Here is a 27,846-nt window from a genome sequence, read left to right as displayed (position 1 = left end):
ACTGTAAATTATCTAGCTGGTCTTAGATTAGGATCAATTATGTCTTTTTAACTTAGGGATAATCCAAGTTCATACGAAACCATTCTTCCTGGTGAAACTGGATCGAACTTTAACAATGGCAGACAGACAAAAGTCATTGCTCATGGCTGGCTAATGAACGGCTTATCTGAATTTGTCATTGATATGAAAAATGGTTAGTTCTTTATATCCATAGTTTGTTTTGATTCATTGTTTCCTATGTGATAATAAATGTGATACCACCTCATAATATAGTCATTGCTTTGACAATCAATTAAAAAAACTTTTTCCAAGGTAAAGAACTCCATTAAACCAAAAATTAACAAAAATAGAATAAAATAGTCTACCAAGAATACAACTACCACAAATCAGTATCAAAAATTAGATGAAACCCAAAACCAAAACAAATTAAAATAAATAACAGAGTTAAACTCAAAACGAGCAGAAATTAATATGAGCAGGGTTCTAAGCCCCATGCTTTCTAAAAGCCAGAGTATAATTTGTACTTTACTGAAAAAATTTCAAATGAAGCTACTGAAAAAAAAAATGTGTATTGTCAGATAATATACATATGCTGATATTTTTTACTTAAAATATTAATTAATTTTTTATTTCTTAAATTTATAAAAGTGAAAACATTTAAAAGAAATTATTTTCAGTAAAGTACAAATTATGTTCTGGCTTTTAGAAAACATTGGATTTAGAACACTACTCATATTAATTTCAGCTTGTTTTTAGTTTTACTCTATTATTTATTATAATTTCTGTTTGTTTTGGGGTTTCATTTGTTTATTGATACTGATTTGGGATAGTTGTATTCTTGGTAGATTATTGTATTCTATTTTTGTTAATTTTTGGTTTAATGGAGTTCTTTCCTTTTTTTGACAAGCTTATTTTGCGGAAAAAGTTTTTTTAAATCAATTTCTGTTCGTTTTATATTGACATAGTCTTTTTCAGGGATAAAGATTGGGCCTCTTCTTAAGTTAAACCACCATCCCTTCTATAAAAACCTTAAATACCCCCTGGGCATAGCTTACAACCTTTGTTCCTTGTTTCTGGGGTTTATTTAAACTCCAAAAGCCTTGTTATGTGACATTTAAACTATTATATTTAGATTATATGATATTTAGATACCCAAAAAATAGTTCGGGTATCGCATCTTTCTGTTACTGTAAAAGTCTAAAACCTACTACATCATTGGTGCTCTACTGAAAACCAGTTTTATTACAAATATTTTCTTTTGTACTTAATATTGAAAATTGACATTAAAATTATAGTCAAATTTGAACTGATGAGCTTTCAGCAATTAATAGCATTATAATCAAATATTTAGTTTAATTTATTAGTTCTTTCTAAAGTCGTTCGAGACGAATATAGTTTCACTACAGACAAGAGTAGGGATACTGCCCCCTTCCTTAACTGTAATAACCAAAAGCCTACTGCGTCATCGGTGCTTCACTGAAGACGAATTATATTGCAAATATTTTCTTTTCTAGTTCTTACAGCATTGAAAATAAAAATTAAATTACAGTCAAATAAATTCTTGAACTGATGGATCTTTCAACAATTAATATAATTATATTTCAAAGATTAAATTTGATGTTGAATAAAATGTAAAAAAAATGTTTTTATTCTTTTGAATAAAATGTCCCAATAGTTTCTTTTTTTTACTTTCTTATCTTTATTTTATCTTTAGCTATAACTGGCACAATTAATAGTTTCTAATTTGTACCTAACCAATTTCTTGTATTGCCAGTGTAGCAAGTGTTTCATAAATTGTTATTTTAATTTCATGTTCGAACTTATTTTTTACTTCATATTTTTATTTTTTACCTGACCTCAGAATTTTGATCTTTTTATTTTACTTGATTTGTTTTGTTTTTTGTTTTTTTTGTGTGTGTTATTTTATGTTATTTGACTCAGAATGCGAATTCGGCCTTCAAAGGCTAGTGATAGTTCATTTTTGGAATAAATCTTATCTCTCTTATCTCTCTCTCTCATGTTGTTTATACTTTCCAATCTGTTGAAGACGCACATAATTTTCAGTAAAGTGCCAATGACGCAGTAGATTTTAAACTTTTACAGTGAGAGAAGGAGGCGATACACAACTCTTGGTTGTAGGGATTTTTGTTCGTTTCAATCTTGATTTGCATATTCAATTTAAGTTTCACTCGTTTTAATATTTATTAATTCATTTACATTGATATCTAATGTATGCTTGTTTGCATTGATCGTTTATTTAATTTTTGTTCGTTTTAAGTTTCATTTACACTTCAATAGAAAATTTTTTTTTTTCGTTTTAAGCTTGATTTTCATATTTGATCTAAACATTACTCGCTTTAAGATCTATTTATTTGTTTATATTATTACTTGTTGTATTTTTTTTACTATGATTGTTTTTTTTAATTTCTGTTCGTTTTGGATTTCCTTTATTCTTTAATAGTAATTTTTTGTCGTTTTGAGTTTAGATTTTAACAAGTATTTATATCTGCTGAGCTTAAGTTTAAAATGGCCTTTACTTTTCTTTGAAAAACCTATTTTTCGGAAAGATTTTTAACTAATTTTTGTTCGTTTTTGATTGCAAAAAGTTTCAAGTTTTAAAAAAATCCTTATTTCAAAATCAAATTTAAAAAAAAAATCAAACGTTCATCAAAGTATCAAAACTGGTATGAAAGCAACAATATCAAACTGAAGAAATGGGTTTGTGTCAACCTCGGAGTTTTTATTACCTGATGTTTGAACCATTTTTAACAAAATGGCTATCTCAAAATTCTATCAGATGGGTTTGGGGTAAAAAGGGCGGGGGGAGGGCGAGGGCCAATTGCCCTTCGATCTCTTTTGACTCTTTAAAATTCAACTAGAACTTTCTATTTTCAATCAAATGAGCCCTCTCTGAAGTTTATACAAGCATCCCTTCTATAAGAACCGTGTATACCCCCAGAGTATAACTTATAACGCCTGTCTCTGGGCCCTGAGGGGTTGTGTCGTCCCCGGGGTCTTAATATCTGATGTTTGAACTATTTTTTAACAAAATAGTCACCTCAAATTTCTATCGGATGGGTTTATCCATCCGATAAACCCAAAGGCGTGGAGGGCGGGAGGGGCTAGTTGCCCTCCGATATTTTTTTACTCTGAGAAGAACTTTTCATTTCTATTCAAATGAGTCCTCTCTGAAGTTTATTCGAGAATTCCTTTCATAAAAGCCATATACGACCCCAGAACATAGCTTACAATGCCTTTTCGCCGGGCCCTGGGGGGTTGTGTCGACACCGAAATTTTTTTATCTGACCTTTGAACTATTTAAAAAAAATGGCTATCTCAAAATTTTTATCAAATGGATTTCGGGAAAAAAGGGCGTGGGGACAGCTAGGGGCCCTCCGATGTCTTTTGACTCTCAAAAATTGAGCTTGAATTTTCAATTTCCATTCAAATCAGCCCTTTCTGAAGTTTATACGAGCATCCCTTCCGTAAGAACTATATATACCCCATGGCGTAACTTGCAACGCCTGCCCACGGGCCCTGGTAGTTGTGTTGACACTGGAGTCTTTTTTATCTGACCTTTGAACTTTTCTACTAAAATGGCTATCGCAATTTTTTATCGGATTCATTTGGGAGAAAAGGGGCGTGGGGGATAGTTAACCTTCGATCTCTTTTGACTCTTAAACACTGAACTAGAACTTTCGATTTCCAATCAAATGAGCCCTCTCTGAAGTTTATACGAGCATCCCTTCTATAACAGCTATAAATGCCCACAGGCATAACTTGCAACGCCTGCCCCCGAGCCCTGGGTGATTGTATCGACGCCGGAGTTTTTATCTGATCTTTGAACTATTTTTAACAAAATGGCTATCTCAAATTTTAATCGGATTCATTTGGAGGAAAAGGGGCGTGGGGGAGATAGTTGCCCTCTGATCGCATTGGACTCTTAAAAACTGAACTAGAAATTTCAATTTCCAATCAAATGAGCCCTCTCTGAAGTTTATGCGAGCATTCCTTCCATAACAGCTATAAAAGCCCCCAGGCATAACTTAAAACATTTACCCCGGGCCCTGAAGGATTGTTTTGACCCCGGAGTTTTTGTTATATGATCCGTGAATAATTTTGAAAAAATGACCTTCTCAAAGTTCTTGTCGGATAGGTTTGAGGAAAATAGGGCATGGAGAAGGGGGGGGGGTTTGCCCTCCGATCTCTTTTGAATCTTAAAAAGTTAACAAGAACTTTCAATTTTCGATCATATGAACCTCCTCCGAAGTTTATACGAGCATCCCTTCCATAAGAACTATATATGCCCCCAGAATATTACTTACAATGGCTGCCTCTGGTCCCTGGGGGTTGTGTGACCCCGGAGTTTTCATTATATGATCTTTAAATTATAAAAAATGGTTATCTCAAAGTTCTTATTGGATTGGTTTGAGGAAAAAAGGGCATGGAGGGGGAGGATCTAGTTGCCCTCCGATATCTTTTGACTCTTTAAAAGTGAACTAGAACTTTCAATTTCCAGTCTAATGAGCAATCTCTGAAGTTAATAGGAGAATTCACTCCATAAAAATCATTTATGCCCCAGAAGACTACTTATAGCACCTGCCCCGGGTCCTGGGGGGTTGCGTCGACACAGGAGTTTTTTTTATCTGACGTTTGAACTATTTTTAATGAAATGGCCATCCGTAAAGGAATTTTTCTTTATCTTTGAACTTTTTTAACTAAACGGTAGTAGAACCCTATCAGGAGGTCCCATTGCTCACCCCTGCTGCCATCTAAAATTTAGTGTAACGCAGGCAGTACATACTTTATGGTTTTTGTCACTGAGAATGAAAAAACAGGATTTTTCTCACTTTGATGTATTTTCATGGTTTTCGATGAAATTGATTTAAATAATCGAGGGGAATTATTGATTCACGAAAGGGGAGAGAATTTCTGAGAACTTGATTTGCATAATCGAGGGGAATTACTGATTTACGAAAATGGGAATAAAGAAACAAATATGGCTTCTTTGATCTTAGGTCTGAGGGATAAACGCTCTTTAGGTCAGAGAGATAAATTAATATTCTATTTTAAATAAGGCTTCGTTGATCTTTAGTGTCAGGAATTAGAAATGACATCACTTGTTATCTTGGAATTATGTGGGAGTCTAAAGAGATAGAAATTCTATTTTTAAATAAGGCTTCTCTGATCTTTAAGTCGGAGAGATAAATTGATATTCTAACGAAACCTTAATAGTGTAGCTACAAACCTCTTAGAGATGAAGAGATTAACGCGGGAAAGGGTTTCCTAGGAATTTCAAATGTGACAGCGCAGGGATGCCAAAACAAAAGGAACACGCAGAAATTACGTTTCGGGATTATTTGGGTGAAACTGTTTTGAGACATTTTAAGAGATGATTTAAGCGAAACAGTTAGAGACATTTTAGAAGATGATTTTTGAAGATGATTTAGAAGAGGATTTGAGGGTGAAACTCTGTGGTCGTTATAACACACAAGTTCCATTTGAACAGTGTTGTGAGGTCCCCTACCCCAACAACCCCCCTACCCAAACCCCAAAGGCCCCCGACCCCCCTACCCCAACCCCGAAGGAAGCCCCCGGCCCCCAAAGGTCCCCCGGGCTCCCAAAGGACCACCCGGCCCCCCAAGGGCCTCCTGGACCCCAAAAGGCCCCCCGGGCCCCCAAAGAGCCCCCTCACCTTTTTTTTTATTTTTTTTGTGCACTTGAGACACAGAAGGGTCTCCACATTTCAAAAGGCTTTATTATATCTTTTCAGAACAAGTTCCTTTCTTAATGTCATTCCTAAACCCATTTTACAAGTTGAAGTACCCAAAGGGCTCCGATCCCCCTTACCCCAACCCCGCAGGAAGCCCCTGGCCCCCAAAGCTCTCCCGGGCTCCCAAAGGACCACCCGACCCCCAAGGGCCCCCGGGCCCCTAAAGCCCCCGAGCTACCAAAGCCCCCCCCCCGAGCCTCCAAAGAGCCCCCCCACTTTTTTAAGTTTTTTTGGACTTTATTTTTTAGACTTAGAAATTATCCAACATTTTTCCAGTTTTTTCTTTAACCCATTGGCATAGAGTTTTAGCCTAGAGTCTTAGCTTAGTTTTATTTAGAGTTGAAGTTTAGTTTAGTTTTAGTTAAGAGTTTAGAGTTTTAGCTTAGAGTCTTAGCTTAGAGTTTTTGTTAGAGTTCTAGTTTAGTTTAGTTTTACTTAATAGTTTAGAGTTTTTAGCTTAGAGTCTTAGCTTAGAGTTTTTGTTAGAGTTCTAGTTTAGTTTAGTTTTAGTTAATAGTTTTAGCTTAGAGTCTTAGCTAAGAGTTATAGTTAGAGTTGAAGTTTAGTTTAGTTTTAGTTAAGAATTTAGAGTTTTAGCTTAGAGTCTTAGCTTAGAGTTTTTGTTAAAGTTGAAGTTTACTTTAGTTTTAGTTAAGAGTTAAGAGTTTTACCTTAGAGTTCTAGCTTAGAGTTTTGTTAGAGTTGAAGTTTACTTTAGTAACAGTTAAGAGTTTAGTTTTTAGCTTAAAGTCTTAGCTGAGAGTTTTTGTTGAAGTTTTAGTTTAGCTTAGTTTTAGTTAAGAGTTTGATGTTTTAGCCTAGAGTCTCAGCATAGAGTTCCTGTTAGAATTCTAGTTTAGTTTAGTTTTAGTTAAGACTTTAGAGTTTTAGCTTAGAGTCTTAGCTTGGAGTTTTAGTTAGAGTTGAAGTTTAGTTTAGTAATAGTTAAGAGTTTAGAGTTTTAGCTTAGAGTCTTAGCTTAGAGTTTTTGTTAGAGTTCTAGTTTCGTTTTAGTTGAAGTTTAGTTTAGTTATAGTTAATAATTTAGAGTTTTAGCTTAGAGTCAGAGCTTAGACTTTTAGTTAAAGTTATAGTTTAGTTAAGTTATAGTTAAGAGTTTAGAGTTTTAACTTAGAGTCATAGCTTAGAGTTTTTGTTAGAGTTCTAGTTTAGTTTAGTGTTTTAGCCAAGAGTTTGGAGTTTTACCTTAGAGTCTTAGATTAGAGTTTTAGTTAGAGTTGAAGTTTACTTTAGTTTTAGTTAAAAGTTTAGAGTTTTAGCTTAGAGTCTTTGCTTAGAGTTTTGCTAGAGTTCTAGTTTAGTTTAGTTACAGTTAAGAGTTTATTTTTTAGCTTAAAGTGTTAGCTTAGAGTTTTTGTTGAAGTTCTAGTTTAGCTTAGTTTTAGTTAAGAGTTTGATGTTTTAGCCTACAGTCTTAGCATAGAGTTTTTGTTAGAGTTCTAGTTTAGTTTAGTTTTAGTTAAGAGTTTAGAGTTTTAGCCTAAAGTCTTAGCTTTGAGTTTTAGTTAGAGTTGAAGTCTAGTTTAGTAATAGTTATGAGTTTAGAGTTATAGCTTAGAGTCTTAGCTTAGAGTTTTTGTTAGAGTTCAAGTTTCGTTTTAGTTGAAGTTTAGTTTAGTTATAGTTAATAATTTAGAGTTTTAGCTTAGAGTCATAGCTTAGACTTTTAGTTAAAGTTATAGTTTAGTTAAGTTATAGTTAATAGTTTAGAGTTTTAACTTAGAGTCATAGCTTAGAGTTTTTGTTAGAGTTCTAGTTTAGTTTAGTGTTTTAGCCAAGAGTTTGGTGTTTTACATTAGAGTCTTAGCTTAGAGTTTTAGTTAGAGTTCTAGTTTAGTTTAGTTTTAGTTAAGAGCTTAGTGTTTTAGCATAGAGTTTTTGTTAGAGTTGTAGTTTAGTTTAGTTATAGTTAAGAGCTTAGAGTTTTTAGCTTAGAGTCTTAGCTTAGAGTTTTTGTTAGAGTTGAAGTTTAGTGTAGTTATAGTTAAGAGTTTCGAGTTTTAGCTTAGAGACTTAGCCTAGAGTTTTTGTTAAAGTTCTAGTTTGACTTAGTTATAGTTAAGAATTTTGAGTTTTACCTTAGAGACTTAGCTTAGAGTTTTAGTTTAGTTTAGTTTTAGTTAAGAGTTTTTAAGTTTTATCTTAGAGTCTTAGCTTAGAGTTTTTTTTAGAGTTATAGTTTTGTTAAGTTTTAGTTAAGGGTTTAGAGTTTTATCTTAGAGTTTTTGTGAGAGTTCTAGTTTAGTTTAGTTAAGAGTTTAGAGTTTTTAGCTTAAAGTCTTAGCTTAGAGTTTTTGTTAGAGTTCTAGTTTAGTTTAGTTTTAGTTAAGAGTTTTGAGTTTTACCTTAGAGTCTCAGCACAGAGTTTAGTTAGAGTTCTAGTTTAGTTTAGTTTTAGCTAAGAGTTTAGAGTTTTAGCTTAGAGTCTTAGATTAGAGCTTTAATTAGAGTTTTAGTTTAGTTTAGTTTTAGTTTTGAGTTTAGAGTTTTTTTAGCTTAGAGTCTTAGCTTAGAGTTTTGGTTAGAGTTCTAGTTTAGTTTAGTTTTAGTTACGAGTTTGGAGTTTTAGCTTAGAGTCTTAGCTTAGAGTTTTTGCTAGATTTGAAGTTTAGTTTAGTAATAGTTAAAAGTTTTACCATAGAGTCTTAGCTTAGAGTTTTTGTTAGAGTTGAAGTTTTGTTTAGTAATAAATAAGAGTTTTACCATAGAGTCTTAGATTAGAGTTTTTGTTAGAGTTGAAGTTTAGTTTAGTTATAGTTAAGAATTTAGAGTTTTTTAGCTTTAGTTTAGCGTTTTTAAGTTTAGAGTTTAGAGTTTTAGTTTAGAGTCTTAGAGTTTTAGTTATAGTTAATAGTTTAGAGTTTTAAATTAGACTTAGAGTTTTAATTAGAGTTTTAGTTTAGTTTAGTTTTAGTTAAGAGTATAGAGTTTTTTAGCTTAGAGTCTCAGCTTAGAGTTTTTTGTTAGACTTCTAGTTTAGTTTAGTTTTAGTTAAGAGTTTAGTGTTTTAGCTTAGAGTCTTAGCTTAGAATTTTTTGTAGAAGTTATAGTTTAGGTTAGTTTTAGTTAAGAGTTTAGAGTTTTAGCTTAGAGTCTTAGCTTAGAGTTTTTGTTAGAGTTCTAGTTTAGTTTAGTTTTAGTTAAGAGTTTAGAGTTTTACCATAGAGTCTTAGCTTAGAGTTTTGTTAAAGTTGAAGTTTAGTTTAGTTATAGTTAAGAATTTAGAGTTTTTAGCTTAGAGTCTTAGCTTAGAGTTTTTGTTAGAGTTTTAGTTTAGTTTAGTTTTAGTTAAGAGTTTAGAGTTTTAGCTTAGAGTCTTAGCTTAGAGTTTAGTTAGAGTTGAAGTTTATTTTATCTATAGTTAATAGTTTGGAGTTTTAGCTTTGAGTCTTAGCTTAGAGTTTTAGTAAGAGTTGAAGTTTAGTTTAGTTATAGTTAAGAGTTTAGAGCTTTAGCTTAGAGTCATAGCTTAGAGTTTTTTTTGTTAGAGTTCTATTTTAGTTAAGAGTTTTAGTTTTGAGTTTAGAGATTTAGTTTAAAGTCTTAGAGTTTTAGTTAGAGTTTTAGTTAAAGTTGTAGTTTAGTTAACTTTTATTTAAGAGTTTATAGCTTTAGCCTAGAGTCTTAGCTTAGAGCCTTAGTTTAGAGTTTTTGTTGAGGTTCTAGTTTAGTTTAGTTTTAGTTTAGAGTTCTACCTTAGAGTCATAGCTTAGAGTTTTACTGTGTTGAATTTTAGTTTAGTTATAGTTAAAGGTTTAGAGTTTTAGCTTAGACTCATAGCTTAGAGTTTTATTTATAATTCTAGTTTAATTTAGTTTTAGTTAAGAGTTTAGAGTTTTACCTTAGAGTCTTAGCTTAGAGTTTTAGTTAGAGTTTTAGTTTAGTACAGTTTTAGTTAAGAGTTTAGAGTTTTATCTTGGAGTCTTAGCTTAGAGTTTTTGTTAGAGTTCTACTTTAGTTTATTTTTAGCTAAGAGTTTAGAGTTTTAACTTAGAGTCTTAGCTTAGAGTTTTAGTTATAGTTCTAGTTTAGTTTAGTTTAAGTTAAGAGTTTTGATTTTTACATTAAAGTCTTAGCTTAGAGTTTTAGTTATAGTTGAAGTTTAGTTTACTTTAGTTATAGTTAAGAGTCTAGAGTTTTACCTTAGAGTCTTAGCATAGAGTTTTATGTTAGAGTTCTAGATTAGTTTAGTTTTAGTTGAGAGTTTAGAGTTTTCTCTTAGAGTCTTAGCTTAGAGTTTTAGTTCTAGTTTAGTTTAGTTATAGATAAGAGTTTAGAGTTTTAGCTTAGAGTCATAGCTTAGAGTTTTACTTAAAGTTGTAGTTTGGTTAAGTTTTAGTTAAGAGTTTTAGCTTAGAGGCATAGCTTAGAGTTTTTGTTAGAGTTCTAGTTTAGTTTAGTTATAGTTAAGAGTTTAGAGTTTTACCTTAGAGTCTTAGCTTCGAATTTAGTTAGAGTTGAAGTTTAGTTTATCTATAGTTAAGAGTTTGGAGTTTTAGCTTTAAGTCTTAGCTTAGAGTTTTAGTTAGAGTTGAAGTTTAGTTTAGTTATAGTTAAGAGTTTAGAGTTTTAGCTTAGAGTCATTGCTTAGATTTTTTTGTTAGAGTCCTAGTTTAGTTTAGAGTTTTAGCTTAGAGTTTTAGTTTAGAGTCTTAGAGTTTTAGTTAGAGTTTTAGTTAAAGTTGTAGTTTAGTTAAGTTTTAGTTAAGAGCTTAGAGTTTTAACCAAGAGTCTTATCTTAGAGTCTTAGTTTAGAGTTTTTGTTGAAGTTCTAGTTTAGTTTAGTTTTAGTTTAGAGTTCTACCTTAGAGTCTTCGCTTAGAGTTTTACTAAGAGTTGAAGTTTAGTTTAGTTATAGTTGAAGCTTTAGAGTTTTAGCTTAGAGTCATAGCTTAGAGTTTTATTTAGAATTCTAGTTTAATTTAGTTTTAGTTTAGAGTTTAGAGTTTTACCTTAGAGTCTTAGCTTAGAGTTTTAGTTAGAGTTCTAGTTTAGTTTAGTTTTAGTTAAGAGTTTTGATTTTTACATTAAAGTCTTAGCTTAGAGTTTTAGTTAGGGTTGAAGTTTAGTTTACTTCAGTTATAGCTAAGAGTCTAGAGTTTTACCTTAGAGTCTTAGCTTAGAATTTTAGTTAGAGTTCTAGTTTAGTACAGTTTTAGTTAAGAGTTTAGAGTTTTATCTTGGAGTCTTAGCTAAGAGTTTTGTTAGAGTTCTACTTTAGTTTAGTTTTAGCTAAGAGTTTAGAGTTTTACCTAGAGTCTTAGGTTGGAGTTTTAGTTAGAGTTCTAGTTTAGTTTAGTTTTAGTTAAGAGTTTTGATTTTTACATTAAAGTCTTTACTTCTACCTTAGAGTGTTAGCTTAGAGTTTTAATTAGAGTTGAAGTTTAGTTTAGTTATAGTTTTGGGGTTTAGAGTTTTAGCTTGGAGTCTTAGCTTAGAGTTTTAGTTAGAGTTCTAGTTTAGTTTAGTTTTAGTTAAGAGTTTAGAGTTTTACCTTAAAGTCTTAGCTTAGAGTTTTAGCTAGAGTACTAGTTTAATTTAGTTTTAGTTAAGAGTTTTGAGTTTTACCTTAAAGTCTTAGCTTAGAGTTTTAGTTAGGGTTGAAGTTTCGTTTAGTTTAGTTATAGTTAAGATTTTATAGTTTTAGCTTAGAGTCTTAGCTTAGAGTTTTAGTTAGAGTTATTGTTTAGTTTAGTTTTAGTTAATAGTTTTAGCTTAGAGTTTTAGCCTAGAATCTTAGCTTAGAGATTTAGCTAGAGTTGAAGTTTAGTCTAAACTAGCATAACCACAAAATTCCACAATATTACATAGAAATACCAAAACCATAGGTTAGTTTAGGTTACAGGTTAGGTTTCTCCACGCTTCAGTTAGGTTAGGTTAGGTTAGCCTACGTACGCGCGCGTACGTAGTCTAACCTAGCCTAACCTAACTTAAACGTGGAGAAACTAAACTAAACTAGAACTAAAACTCTAAGCTAAGATTCTAAGCTAAAACTCTAAACTCTTAAGTACAACTAAACTAAACTGGAACTCTAACTAAAGCTCTAAGATAAGACTCTAAGGTAAAACTATAGACTCTTAACTATAACTAAAGTAAACTAAACTTCAACCCTAACTAAAACTCTAAGCTGAGACTTTAATGTAAAAATAAAAACTCTTAACTAAAACTAAACTAGAACTCTAACTAAAACTCTAAGCTAAGACTCTAAGGTAAAACTCTAAACTCTTAGCTAAAACTAAACTAAAGTAGAAATCTAACAAAAACTCTTAGCTAAGACTCCAAGATAAAACTCTAAACTCTTAACTAAAACTGTACTAAACTAGAACTCTAACTAAAACTCTAAGCTAAGGCTCTAAGGCAAAACTTTAAACTCTTAACTAAAACTTAATTAAACTAGAATTCTAAATAAGACTCTAAGCTATTACTCTAAGCTAAAACTCTAAACCTTTAACTATAACTAAACTAAACTTCAACTCTTAGTAAAACTCTAAGCTAAGACTCTAAGGTAGATCTCTTAACTAAAACTAAACTAGAACTTCAACAAAAACTCTAAACTAAGACTCTAAGCTAAGACTCTAAGTTAAAACTCTAAACTCTTAACTAAAACTTAACTAAACTACAACTTTGACTAAAACTCTAACTAAAACTCTAAGACTCTAAACTAAAGCTTTAAACTCTAAACTAAAACTCTTAACTAAACTAGAACTCTAACAAAAAACTCTAAGCTATGACTCTAAGCTAAAACTCTAAACTCTTAACTATAAATAAACTAAACTTCAACTCTAACTTAAACTCTAAGCTAAGACTCAAAGCTAAAACTATAAGCTCTTAAGTATAGCTAAACTAAACTTCAACTCTAACTAAACTCTAAGCTAAGAGTATAAGATAAAACTCTAAGCTCTTAACTATAAATAAACTGAACTAGAACTCTAACAAAAACTCTGAGCTAAGACTCTAAGCTAAAAACTCTAAACTATCAACTAAATCTAAACTAAACTAGAACTCTAACAAAAACTCTAAGCTAAGACTCTAAGCTAAAACTCTTAACTAAAACTTAACCAAACTACAACTTTAAGTAAAACTCTTAGCTATGACTCTAAGCTAAAACTCTAAACTCTTAACTCTAACTAAACTAGAACTAAAACTCTAAGCTAAGACTCTAAGAAAAAACTCTAAATTCTCAACTAAAACTAAACTAAACTAGAACTCTAACATAAAACTCTATGCTAAGACTCTAAGGTAAAACTCTAGACTCTTAACCATAACTAAAATAAACTAAACTTCAACCCTAACTAAAACTCTAAGCTAAGACTTTAATGTAAAAATCAAAACTCTTAACTTAAACTAAACTAAACTAGAACTCTAACTAAAACTCTAAGCTAGGACTCTAAGGTAAAACTCTAAACTATTAGCTAAAAATAAACTAAAGTAGAACTCTAACAAAAACTCTAAGCTAAGACTCCAAGATAAAACTCTAAACTCTTAACTAAAACTAAATTAAACTAGAATTCTAAATAAGACTCTAAGCTAAGACTCCAAGCTAAAACTCCAAAACTTCAACTATAATTAATCTAAACTTCAACTCTTTTTAAAACGTTAAGAGTGGACTCTAAATTAGAACTCTAAACTAAAACTAAAATATACGAAAACTTTAACAGAAAATATTAACTAAGACTACAAGCTAAGACTCTAGGTTAAAAATCTAAACTTTTAACTATAAGTAAGCTAAACTACAACTCTAACTAAAACTCTAAATAAAACTCTAAGACTCTAAACTAAAACTCTAAACTCTAAACTAAAACTCTTAACTAAACTAGAACTCTAACAGAAAAAACTCTAAGCTATGACTAAGCTAAAACTCTAAACTCTTAACTATAACTAAATTAAACTTCAACTCTAACTAAAACTCTAAGCTAAGACTCAAAGCTAAAACTCCAAACTCTTAACAATAGATAAACTAAACTTCAACTCTAACTAAATTCTAAGCTAAGACTCTAAGGTAAAACTCTAAACTCTTAACTAAAACAAAACTAAACTAGAACTCTAACAAAAACTATAATCTAAGACTCTAAGCTAAAACTCTAAATTCTTAACTATAACTAAACTAAACTTCAACTCTAACAAAAACTCTAAGCTAAGACTCTATGTTAAAACTCTAAACTCTTAACTAAAACTAAAATAAACTAGAACTCTAACAAAAACTCTAAGCTATGACTCTAAGCTAAAACTCTAAATTCATAACTAAAACTAAACTAAACTAGAACTTCAACAAAAAACTCTAAGCTGAGACTCTAAGCTAAAAAACTCTAGACTCTTAAATAAAACTAAACTAAACTAAAACTCTAATTAAAACTCTAAGTCTAAGTTAAAACTCTAAACTCTTAACTAAAACTAAACTAAACTAGAACTCTAAAAAAACTCTAAGCTGAGACTCTAAGCTAAAAAACTCTAAATTCTTAACTATAACTAAACTAAACTTCAATTCTAACAAAAACTCTAATCTAAGACTCTATGGTAAAACTCTTAACTATTACTAAACTAAAATTCAACTCTAACAAAAACTCTAAGCTAAGACTCTATGGTAAAACTCTTAACTATTACTAAACTAAACTTCAATTCTAACAAAAACTCTAAGCTAAGACTCTAAGCTAAAATTCTAAACTCTTAACTATAACTAAACTAAACTAGAACTCTAACTAAAACTCTAAGCTAAGACTCTAAGCTAAAACTCCAAACTCTTAACTATAGCTAAACTAAACTTCAACTCTAACTAAACTCTAAGCTATGATTCTAAGCTAAAACTCTAAACTCTTAACTAAAACTAAACTAAACTAGAAGTCTAACAAAAACTCTAAGCTAAGACTCGAAGCTAAAAACTCTAAACTCTCAACTATAACTAAACTAAACTAGAACTCTAACAAAAACTCTAAGCTATGCCTCTAAGCTAAAACTCTTAACTAAAACTTAACCAAACTACAACTTTAAGTAAAACTCTTAGCTATGACTCTAAGCTAAAACTCTAAACTCTTAACTCTAACTAAACTAAACTAGAACTAAAACTCTAAGCTAAGACTCTAAGAAAAAACTCTAAATTCTCAACTAAAACTAAACTAAACTAGAACTCTAACATAAAACTCTATGCTAAGACTCTGAGGTAAAACTCTAGACTCTTAACCATAACTAAAATAAACTAAACTTCAACCCTAACTAAAACTCTAAGCTAAGACTTTAATGTAAAAATCAAAACTCTTAACTTAAACTAAACTAAACTAGAACTCTAACTAAAACTCTAAGCTAGGACTCTAAGGTAAAACTCTAAACTATTAGCTAAAAATAAACTAAAGTAGAACTCTAACAAAAACTCTAAGCTAAGACTCCAAGATAAAACTCTAAACTCTTAACTAAAACTGTACTAAACTAGAACTCTAACTAAAACTCTAAGCTAAGACTCTAAGGTAAAACTCTAAACTCTTAACTAAAACTAAATTAAACTAGAATTCTAAATAAAACTCTAAGCTATGAGTCTAAGCTAAAACTCTAAACCTTTAACTATAACTAAACTAAACTTCAACTCTTAGTAAAACGCTAAGCTAAGACTCTAAAGTAGAACTATAAACTAAAACTAAACTAAACTAGAACTTTAACTAAGACTCTAAGCAAAGACTCTAGGCTAAAACTCTAAACTCTTAACTAAAACTTAACGAAACTACAACTTTAACTAAAACTCTAACTAAAACTCTAAGACTCTAAACTAAAACTCTAAACTCTAAACTAAAACTCTTAACTAAACTAGAACTCTAACAAAAAAAAACTCTAAGCTATGACTAAGCTAAAACTCTAAACTCTTAACTATAACTAAATTAAACTTCAACTCTTACTAAAACTCTAAGCTAAGACTCAAAGCTAAAACACAAAACTCTTAACAATAGCTAAACTAAACTTCAACTCTAACTAAACTCTAAGCTAAGACTCTAAGGTAAAACTCTAAACTCTTAACTAAAACTAAACTAAACTAGAACTCTAACAAAAACCCTAAACTACGACTCTAAGCTAAAAACTCTAAATTCTTAACTATAACTAAACTAAACTTCAATCTAAGCTAAGACTCTATGGTAAAACTCTAAACTCTTAACCAAAACTAGACTAAACTAGAACTCTAAAAAAACTCTAAGCTAAGAATCTAAGCTAAAAAACTCTAAATTCTTAACTATAACTAAACTAAACTTCAATTCTAACAAAAACTCTAATCTAAGACTCTATGGTAAAACTCTTAACTATTACTAAACTAAAATTCAACTCTAACAAAAACTCTAAGCTAAGACTCTATTGTAAAACTCTTAACTATTACTAAACTAAACTTCAATTCTAACAAAAACTCTAAGCTAAGACTCTAAGCTAAAATTCTAAACTCTTAACTAAAACTAAACTAAACTAGAACTCTAACTAAAACTCTAAGCTAAGACTCTAAGCTAAAAAAACTCTAAACTCTTAACTAAAACTAAACTAAACTAAAACTCTAATTAAAGCTCTAAGCTAAGACTTTAAGCTAAAAACTCTAAACTCTTAACTATAAGTAAACTAAACTAGGATTCTAACAAAAACTCTAAGCTATGACTCTAAGCTAAAACTCTAAACCCTTAACTAAAACTTAACCAAACTAGAACTCTAACAAAAACTCTAAGCTAAGACTCTAAGATAAAACTCCAAAACTCTTAACTAAAACTAAAATAAACTAAAACTCTAAGCTAAGTCTCTAAGGTAAAACTCCAAACTCTTAACTAAACCAAACCAGAACTCTAACCAAAAACTCTAAACTCTTAACTATAACTAAACTAAACTTCAACTCTAACCAAAACTCTAAGCTAAGACTCTAAGGTAAAACTCTAAACTCTTAACTAAAACTAAACTAAACTAGAACTTAAAAACTCTAAGCAAGACAAGTCTCTAAGCTCTAACTACTACTAAACGCCTAAAAAACTCTAAGCTCTTAACTAAAACTAAACTAAACTAGAACTCTAACAAAAACTCTAAGTTAAGACTCAAAGGTAAAACACCAAACTCTTGGCTAAAACACTAAACTAAACTAGAACTCTAACAAAAACTCTAAGCTATGACTCTAAGCTAAAAATCTAAACTCTTAACTATAACTAAACTAAACTAGAACTCTAACAAGAACTCTAAGCTGAGACTCTAAGCTAAAACATCAAACTCTTAACTAAAACTAAACTAAACTAAAACTTCAAAAAAAACTCTCAGCTAAGACTCTAAGCTAAAAACTAAACTCTTAACTATTACTAAACTAAATTAGAACTCTAACAAAACTCTAAGCTAAGACTCTAAGGTAAAACTCTAAACTCTTAACTAAAACTAAACTAAACTTCAACTCTAACTAGAACTCTAAGCTAAGACTCTAAGCTAAAACTCTTAACTAGAACTAAACTAAACTAGAACTCTAACAAAAACTATAATCTAAGACTCAAAGCTAAAAATTCTAAACTATTAACAAAAACTAAACTAAACTATAACTCTAACAAAAACTCTAAGCTAAGACTCTAAGCTAAAACTCTAAACTCTTAACTAAAACTAAAGTAAACTTCAGCTCTAAATAAAACTAATCTAAGACTCTAGGCTAAAACTCTATGCCAATGGGTTGAAGAAAAAAACCGGAAAAATGTTGGATAATTTCTAAGTCTAAAAAATTCAGTCCGAAAAAACTTAAAAAATGGGGGGGGGGGCTCTTTGGAGGCCCGGGAGGGGGGGCTTTGGTAGCTCGGGGGGCTTTGGGGGCCCGGGGGACCTTTGGGGGGCCGGGGGCTTCCTTTGGGGTTGGGGTAAGGGGGATCAGAGCCCTTTGGGTACTTCAACTTGTAAAAGGGGTTTAGGAATGACATTAAGAAAGGAACTTGTTCTGAAAAGATATAATAAAGCCTTTTGAAATGTGGGGACCCTTTTGTGTCTCAAGTGCCCAAAAAAGTATTAAAAAAATGGTGAGGGGGCTCTTTGGGGGCCCGGGGGGCCTTTGGGGGGCCGGGTGGTCCTATGGGAGCTCGGGGGACCTTTGGGGGCCGGGGGCTTCCTTCGGGGTTGGGGTAGGGGGCTTTTGGGGTTGGTGTAAGGGGGGTTGTTGGGGTAGGGGACCTCACAACACTGATCAAATGGAACTTGTGTATTATAACGACCACAGAGTTTCACCCTCAAATCCTCTTCTAAAATCATCTTCTAAAATGTCTCTAACTGTTTCGCTTAAATCATCTCTTAAAATGTCTCAAAACGGTTTCGCCCAAATAATCCCGAAACGTAATTTCTGCGTGTTCCTTTTGTTTTGGCATCCCTGCGCTGTCACATTTGAAATTCCTAGGAAACCCTTTCCCGCGTTAATTTCTTCATTTCTAAGAAGTTTGTAGCTACACTATTAAGGTTTCGTTAGAATATCAATTTATCTCTCCGACTTTAAGATCAGAGAAGCCTTATTTTAAAATAGAATTTCTATCTCTTTAGACTCCCGCATAATTCCAAGATAACAAGTGATGTCATTTCTAATTCCTGACAGTAAAGATCAAGGAAGCCTTATTTAAAAATAGAATATTAATTTTTCTTTTTGACTTAAAGAGCGTTTATCCCTCAGACCTAAGATCAAAGAAGCCATATTTGTTTCTTTATTCCCCTTTTCGTAAATCAATAATTCCCCTCGATTATGCAAATCAAGTTCTGAAAAATTCTCACCCCTTTCGTGAATCAATAATTCCCCTCGATTATGTAAATCAATTTCATCGAAACCATGAAAATACATCAAAGTGAGAAAAACCCTGTTTTTTCATTTTCAGTGACAAAAACCATAAATTATGTACTGTCAGCGTTACACTAAATTGTAGATGGCAGCAGGGGTGAGCAATGGGACCTCCTGATAGGGTTCTACTAACGGTTACCTCGTATTTTTTATCAGATGTATTTGGGGAAAAAGAGCATGGGCAGGGGCTAGTTGCCCTCCGATAACTTTTGACTCTTAAAAAGGGCACTTGAACTCTCGATTTCCAGTTGAATGAGCCCCATTTGAAGTTTAAACGACGACCCCTTCTATATGAAGTGCCTTTGGCAAAAAATAAATGGAGTGTGGGGGAGGCTAGCTACCCTCCGATTACTTTTGACTCCTGAAAAGTGAATTACAACTTTCAATTTCCAATCAAATAAGCCCTCTATGAAGTTTATACGTGCGTCCCTTCTATAACAACCATAAATGTCCCTAGGGCATAATTTACAACACCTACCCCCGAGCCTTGGGGGGCTGTGTCGACACTGGAGTTTTTGTTAGCTGAACTTTTAACTATTTTTAACAAATTTTCAATCTCAAAATTTTTATCTGATGTATTTAGGGCTTTGAGGGGGGGGGGGCTATTTGCCCTTAGATCTCTTATGACTCTTAAAAAGTTAACGAGAATTTTTAATTTCCAATCAAATTAGCCCTCTCCAAAGTTTATACCAGTATTCCTTCCATAATAGCTATATATACCCCTAGATAATTACCTATAACACTTGCATTCGGACCATGGGGAGTTGCGTCAACACAGACGTTTAAAAAGGGTGTGTGAAGGGGGGGGGATAGTTGCCATCGAATCTCTTTTGACTATTAAAAAGTGAACTCGAATTTTCAATTTCCAATCAAATGAGCCTTCTCTGAAATTTATACGAGCATCCCTTTCATAATAACCGTATATGGCCCAGGGCATAAATTACAACGCCTGCCCCCGGACCTATGGGGTGTGTGTCGACACCTGAGTTTTTTTATCTGATTTTAAATAATTTTTAACTTAATGGCAATCTTAAAATTTTTATCGGATGTATTTGGATAAAAAGGGGCTTTGGGGGGAGGCTCGTCTTTTGACTCTCAAAAAGTAAACTAGAACTTTCAATTTCCAAATCAAATAAGCCCTCTCTGAAATTTTTACGAGCATCCCTTCCACAAGAACCATATACTCCCCCAGGGCATAAATCAGATCGCCTGCCATCGGGCCCTGAGGGGCTGTGTCCACCTCGGAGTTTTCGTTCTATCGTCTTTGAACTATTATTAAAAACACGCCTGTCTCAAAGTTCTTATCAGATGTGTTTGAGGGAAAAAGGGCGTGGAGAGGGGGGAGGGTAGGTGCCATCCAATCTCTTTTGACTCTTAAAAAGTGAACTAGAACTTTCAATTTCCAATCAAATGAGCCCTATTTGAAGTTTATACGAGCATCCCTTCAATAAGAACCATTTATGCCCCCAGGGCATAACTTACATTGGCTGCCGGCGGGCCCTTGAGAATTTTGTCGACACCTGAGTTTTTGTTATATGATCTTTGAACTATTTTTAACAAAATCTCACAGTTTTTATCGGATGCATTTGGGAAAAAACGGCGTGTGGAGGGGGGGGGGCTGGTTACCCTCCGATTTCTTTTGACACTTAAAAAGTGAACTCGAAATTTTAATTTCCAATCAAATGAGCCCTCTCTGAAGTTTATACAATAATTCCTTCCTTAAGAACCATATATGCCCCCAGGGCATAGCTAATAACACTTGTCTTGAAGACTGTGGGGGAAGTGTCCTGCTCAAAGATATAATTTCCAGAACTTTCAACTACGTTGAACAAAATTGCTATCGCAAAATTTTGATTTGATGTGATTGGGAGAAATGGTGGGCGTGGAAAGGGTGTTAGTTGCCTTCCAACCACTTTTGACTATTAAAAAGAGCACTAGCCGTTTAAATTTTCAATCGAATGAGCCCTTTTTGAAGTTTCCACGACAACGCTTTCTATAAAAACCTTATATGCCCCAGGGCATAACTTAAAAACATTGCCCTGAGGGCTGTGGGGGGGGGGTTCATCCTGAAAGACCAAATTTCCAGAATTTTCAACAACGTTGAACAAAATGGCTATCTCAAAATTTTGATTGGATGTGTTTGGGGAAAAGGCGGCCCTGAGAGGTGTATTAGTTGCCTTCCATTCACTTTTGACCCTTGAAAAGAACACTAGAACGCTCGATTTCCGATCAAATGAGCCCCTTTTGAAGTTTATACGACGACCTGTTTCGTATAAAGTGCCTCTGGGAAAAAATAATAAATATTAATAATAAAACATAGGAGCCGTATGGCCTTTACAATAGACAACGCTCTATCGCTGTCTCTGATAAAGTCAAATGCTTGAATAAAGTCGAGGAAGAGCTCATACAGGTCGCGACCTAATTGCAGATATTTCTCTAAGATCAGGCGCAGCGTGAAAATTTCGTCAACGGTTGATCTCCCAAGGCGAATATAGGTTTGGCATGTTTGGATGACGAAGGACGAGACGGCTCTGATCCGTTGAAGCATAATTCAGATGAAGATTTTGGCAGCTTGACTTGTTAGGCTAATAGGACGGTAATTATCACACATCGCCTTTGACCCCTTTTTGTGTAGCGTAATAATTGTGGCCTCACACCAAGAAGTTGGGAAAGGACCCTTTTTCCAGGCAGCTAATACGAATTTGTTTAAAAGATCTATAAGTGGTTCACACCGGACTTTCAGAAATTCTGCCTGTATTCCATTCGAGCCAAGGGCCTTGTAGGTCTTCAGCGCTTGGATGGTGTCTTCTACCTCAGAAAGGAGAGGAGGTGGGGTGGGGTCTGAGACGGCAACGGGAAATAGGTCCAGGACAGCAAGGTTTGGATGGATATCAGGATTAAGCTTTTTTTTAATACTCCATCCATCTCAATCAGATACCTTCTGTGCTTTGTATCTGGGAGGTGTTTTTATCTAGCAGTGCAAAAGAACTAAGACTTTTTTGCTCAGTAGCTCGCGAACTCTCTTATACATAAAGTGTGAGTCACCTTTCTGAAAATCAGACTCATACTGTTTGCATTTGTCTTTTATGTAGGTGCGATGGGCTCTACAGGGGGCATTTTCTACAGCTGGCTTCAACTGCTTATATCTGTCCCTGCTCTCTCTGTCTGACCTGTTATTGTGTCTTCGCTTCACAGCAAATAATAAAGTAATTTTGTCGGCTATTCAAGGCTTCTTATCAACTTTTTTCGTTTCTAAAGTTGATATCGCCTTGTCCCTGATGATCTCAGAGGAGTATGTGACCACTTTATCGATATCTTCTTTAAACAGAGTTATAGGAATATCCAAAAGACGGTCCAATATTTGAATAGACAGTTCCTCGATGTAAGTCTGTGGGGTTTAAGGGTCTTTGAGAAGATGTGTGTTGAAACAAGTGGGTCTCTTGTTCAGCTTTTCGAAAAATTTCAGGTGTATCTTCAGTGCAGACATGACCAAGGAATGGTCACTGCCGAAATCACCACCTGCGAGGGTAACAGTATCTAGCACAGACGATTTCCACCGCCTAGAGCAGAGCGCGTAATCAATAAGATTACGGGTTTTCCTTCCGGCAAGGTCCATGTTGCCTTACGACGTTCTTTGTGTGTGAAGAGAGTATTTGTGACGGTCAGATTGATGTCTCTGCAGAATTCACTGAGGCGTTCTCCCCTCTTGTTACATCTACCTAGGCCGAATTTACCCATAACATCTCCGTTTCCAGCAGAAGCGTTAGCAACAATAGCATTGAAGTCGCCAATGACAATGACAAGGTCTTTTTTGGGAACTGCGTCACCTAGGCTTTGCAGTTGAGGGTCAAAATTATCACACTCTTCACCTGGTTTGCTGCAGTCAGGAGCGTAGACTTGTATGATTGTGATGTTGATCGGTGATCCTTTCATTCATATCATAATCAACCGTTCTGACAGAGGTGTTACGAAAATCAGGGATCTTCGTGCTTTACTTCGTGCTTGGCTTTTTTACATAAAAAAGCCAACACCTTGGAGATGGACGTCATTGGTTCTCCTTGACACTATCAGACAGACTAGTGTTGCCGATCCTTTCTTCGCCTGTGGTAGGGAGGTGTGCTTCTGAAAGTCCAACAATATCCCATTTATATCAGTTTAGTTCATTTAGGACGAGATCTATTTTGCCTTGTTTAGCAAGCGTCCTAACGATCTGGGCTCCAATAGATAAAAGAAATCTAGGGGAAAGCATAGCCTCCAGGGGTCGGAGTTGTCACCGTTGTTAAAGTGTCTCCTTTCGCGAGATTCTCGGTCGTCAGATCATCGGTTGCCCCGGACGCGGTAACTTCGTAGGTTGCCCCTGACGTGGTAGCATTGGTTCTCGTTCTTCATCGTTTGTACTTCATAATTCTTAATAAGAAAGAAGGTTTCTTGGCTAATTTCAGGACGGCGGTAAGCCACTCCTCTCCATCCCTAGCAGGGGCCGGCTATATCTACTCCTGATAATGCGCCATTTTGGCGTCCCGCATCACCTGCTTTTTCCCCATTGCTGGGAGAAGGTTTGTGACGGCGGGAATGTTTTAATTAAGATGTTTTATTTTAGTCCCACATTCCCCTCAGCAATCTCTGACAGTCTCACCTGACTGGCCGTCGTGTTTTTGGAAAGTAAAGTTGAAATATGCATACCTGTCTCAGTAACATATACTATGTGTAAACAATGAACGAATTGCCTTACTTACAGCCCTTGCCCTGAGGACTATGGGGAGTTTGACATCCTCAAAGACACAATTATTGGACCTTTCAACAATGCTGAACAAAATTGCTGTATTCCAGTCAAGTGAGCCCCATCCCATTCGAAGTTTATACAGCCACCCGTTCATTAAAAACCTTTTATGTCCCAGGGCATAACTTACAACCCTTGCCCCGAGACCCTGGGGATTGTGTCTACCCTGAAGCCAGCTTTATATGCTCTTTAGACTATTGTGGACAATGGCTATTCACAATTTCAATCAGATGTGTCTTGGGAAAAAAAAATCAGGGAGGGGCGGGGGGTAGTTGCCCTCAACCGCTTTTGTTTCTTAAAAGGGAACTAGAACTATATCTTTCCAATTGAATGAGTCGCTTCTAAAGTTCACACGATCACCCCTTACGTTATTAACCTTATTTGCCCCTGGGGAATAATCACAATCCTTGTCCCCAGACTGTGTTAATCCCAAAAGTCTTTTTTTGTTATATTTGAACTATTTTTTGAACAAAAGGCTATCTAAAAATTTCGATCGGATACCTTTCGGGAAAATAACACGGGGGGGGTTAGCTATCCTTCTATCACTTTGAACCTTAAAAAGGGCACTACAACTTGTGGTTTCCAATCCGATGGGCCCCCTCCGAAGCTTGTATGACCACCCTTCCCAGAAATAACTTACATGACCCCGGGGCATAAGTTACAACGCTTTTCCTGAACACCTTGGGGAGGGGGTAGTCAACCTCAGACATAATTTCCAGACCTTTCAACTACGCTGAACACAATGGATATCTTAAAATTTTTATTTGATGAGTTTTGAGAAATGATGGGCCCCTCCAATCACTTTCGAATATTCAATATTGCACTGGAACTTTCAATCTTCAATCGAATGAACCCCTTTCAAAGTTTCTCTGAAAACTTCTGTACGATTTGCCCTTTTAAAAAAAAATGATAAATGGTACACTTTGCCCATATCGCTCTTTACTTAGGCCGCAATATTGGGTTGCCTATGACCTAAGAGATTGGAGGGCGACTATTCACCTTCCCATGCCTTTTCCCCCAAGGACACACAAAGGAAATTTCGAGATAGCCATTTGGTTCATCACAATTGAAGGGTCCAATAAATAAGCCTCTGGGGATGACATGACCCTCTACAACCTCTAGGGAAAGCGCTGCAATTTTTGAAGTTTGTCCTTTGTTTTCAAATAGTATTTGTTATGGGGAAAAAACGAGCATTTTCTGCGGGGGATTTGTCTGTGGGGGGAGGGATTATTCCCTGGGGGAAAATTTTCCGTTGGGAGGAAATTTTCTTGGAAAAATCTCCCTGAATTCATCTACAGTTTTTTTTTCTTCTTTGGATGAACAACTTTACATACGAAGGGAATAATGTGGTGGAAATGACAAGGGGAATTATTCAGTTGGGATCAAATCGTCTAGCAGGATTTTTACGTGGGAGAATGTGGGTAATCTCTATAAAGGTGCTGCAGAACGATGCCGCCTCTTTTATTCCACCATAATATTTCTCGCGCTAATTTTAATGCCTTATTAAAAGGAAGGGGTTTGCTTCATAGTACAGTGCTGTATTATTAAGGAGGGTGGTAGATCTTTGCGTAGGGGGACAGGTAGATGCATAAAAGAATACGTTTCAATGGCATATTTTTCTAATCCTATGTGAACCATCAAATGAAAATTGAATGAGTTTCTGAGACTTGTTGTCTAATCTTACACGGTTCCCACGTATATTTCTAGTGTACGCCTTTATTACTGATTTTAGGGGAGGGGGAGTGTATTGACCAGGTTGATTCAAGTTATGTTTTTTTTTTGACAAATTCCGCATGTTAAGAGTAGACAAATTGGATGTACAAGGCTTTCCGGGGGGTTGTCCCTTCCTTTTTCTACTCCTATCTAAGCATGATTTTAAAGATCCAGCTTAATACCTCTAGCCATTCCTTAGATACTGCTATTGGATTCTTTGGATAGCACTCCTTCATATAGTGTGTTTTTATTTTTTTTACATCTCCCTCTCCATTTTTTAAAGTTTTTTTTTTATACCCTTAGCCTTTTTTGAGACTCATGATAAAACAAGCCCCCTTTTTTCCCAATACTCAACCTTATGTATGAGCCATGGGCAATTTAAATAGCATACAATACTTTCCCCAGGGGCTGTAGGGGGTTTTTCCATCCCTGGAGGCATTTTTATTTGACCTTTCAACTTTTTTGAATTATGTGGCTATCTCAAAACTATGATCGGATGTATTTGGCGAAAAAAAGGCGCGTGGGTGGTTGCCCTCCGATCACTTTTGAATGTTAAAAAGGGCACTAGAAATTTTATTTTTAATTGAGTGAGCCCCTTCCAAAGTTTATACGACCACCCTTTGCATAAAAACCTTATATCTTAATAATGGGCAACTTGAATCACTTATAATACTCACCTCCGGATCTTGAGTGGGGAGAGGGTTGTCGACCCAAAATCATGGTTTTTGACCTATAGACTATTCTTAACTTTAGACTTTAAGACTTTTGACCTTTAGACTATTGGGTTAGCTATGACCTAAGAGATTGGAGGGCAAATATCTCCCTTCCCATGCCTTTTCTCCCAAAGACATACAAATGAAATTTCGAGATAGCCATTTGGTTCATCACAATTGAAGGGTCCAATAAATATGCCTCTGGGGATGACATGACCCTCCAGAGCCCCCAGGGAATGCACTGCAATTTTTGAAATTTGTCTTTTGTTTTCAAACAGTATTTGCTGTTGGAAAAAACGAGCATTTTCTGCAGGGAATTTTTCTATGTGAGGGGGGGGTGGTTATTCCCTGGGGGAAATTTTAGTTGGGAGGAAATTTTCTTGGAAAAATCTCCCTGAATTCATCTACAGTTTTTTTTTTTCTTCTTTGGATTAACAACTTTACATATGAATAGAATGTTGTGGTGGAATTGGCAGGGGGGAATTCTTCAGTGTGGATCAAACCGTCTGGCAGGATTTTTACGTCGAAGAATGTGGGTAATCTCTATAAAGGTGCTGCAGGGCGATACCTCCCCTTTTATTCCACCATAATATTTCTCGTGTTAATTTTAATGCTTTATTTAAATGAAGGGATTTGTTTCATAGTGCAGTGCTGTATTATTAAAGAGGATGGTAGGTCTTAGTATAGGGGGGAGGCGGATAGATACCTAAAAGAATCCGTTTCAATGGCATGATTTTCTAATTCTATGTGAACCGTCAAATGAAAATCGAATAAGTTTCTGGAGCTTGTTGTCTAATCTTACACAGTTCCCACGTATATTTTTAGTGTACGCCTTTATTACTGATTCTAGGGGAGGGGGAGTGTTTTGACCAGGTTGATTCAGGTTATGTTTCTGTATGAGAAATTACGCATGTTAAAAGTAGACAAATTGGATGTATAATTCTTTCCGGGGGGCTGTCCGTTCCTTTTTCTACTCCCCTCTGAGCATGATTTTAAAGATTCAGGTTAATACCTCTAGCCATTCCTTAGATACTGCTATTGGATCCTTTGGATAGCAATCCTTCATATAGTGTGTTTTTTTGTTTTTTTTTACGCCCCCCTCTCCATTTTCTAAAGTTTTATTTTTATACCCTTAGCCTTTTAAGAGACTCATGATAAAACATGCCCTCTTTTTCCCAATTATCAACCTTATATATGAACATATAACGGGCAACTTATATGGCAACTTATATAACGTACAATGCCCCAGGGGCTGTAGGGGGCTTTGCCAAACCTGGATGCATTGTTATTTGACCTTTCAACTTCTCTGAATTAGATGGCTATCCCAAAACTATGATCGGATGTATCTGGCGAAAAAAGGGCGGGGTAGTGGTTGCCCTCTGATCACTTTTGAATATTAAAAAGGGCACTAGAAATTTCTTTTAATGGAGTGAGCCCCCTCCAAAGTTTATATGGACCATCCTTTGCATAAAAACCTTATATCTTAATTATGGGCAACTTGAATCACTTATAATACTCCCCTCTGGATCTCGAGCGGTGGGGGGGGGGGGGGGGTTGTCGACAAAGAATCATGTTTTTTTTACCCTCAGACTATTTTTAACTTTAGACTTTTAGACTTTTGACCTTTAGACTATTGGGTTGCCTTTGACCGAAGAGATTGGAAGGCAACTATCCCCCTTCCCATGCCTTTTCCCCCTAAGACATAAAAATAAAATTTTGAGATAGTCATTTGGTTCATCACAATTGAAGGATCCAATACATATGCCTCTGGGGATGACATGACCACCCACAGCCCCCATGGAAAACGCTGCAGTTTTTGAAATTTGTCTTTTGTTTTCAAATAGTATTTGCTTTTGGGAAAAAACGAGCATTTTCTGCGGGGAGTATTTCTGTGGAGTGGGGAGGGGGGCTATTCCATGGGGGAAATTTTCAGTTGGGAGGAAATTTCCTTGGAAAAATCTCCCTGAATTCATCTACAGTTTTTTTTTCTTCTTCTTTGGATGAACAACTTTACATATGAAGAGAATGAAGTTGATACAGGTTATGTTTCTTTATGAAA

General features: G+C 34.5%; 1 protein-coding gene across 1 annotated transcript in view; it reads left to right on the top strand.

Annotated features, from left to right (window-relative positions):
* The window catches only part of LOC148945135 (pancreatic triacylglycerol lipase-like), a 117,872-nt gene that overhangs the window by 12,974 nt on the left and 77,052 nt on the right, over positions 1-27,846 (top strand). The window contains exon 3 of the mRNA XM_089098848.1: positions 57-193. Within this exon, the coding sequence (XP_088954974.1) occupies positions 57-193 (137 nt within the window). The remainder of the gene's footprint in view (positions 1-56; positions 194-27,846) is intronic.

This window comes from Artemia sp. Qi Xiang Cuo, chromosome 13 (assembly GCF_049724085.1).
Source record: "Artemia sp. Qi Xiang Cuo chromosome 13, ASM4972408v1, whole genome shotgun sequence".
Classification (NCBI taxonomy): Eukaryota; Metazoa; Arthropoda; class Branchiopoda; order Anostraca; family Artemiidae; genus Artemia; species Artemia sp. Qi Xiang Cuo.
This window is presented reverse-complemented; position numbering and strand designations above follow the sequence as displayed.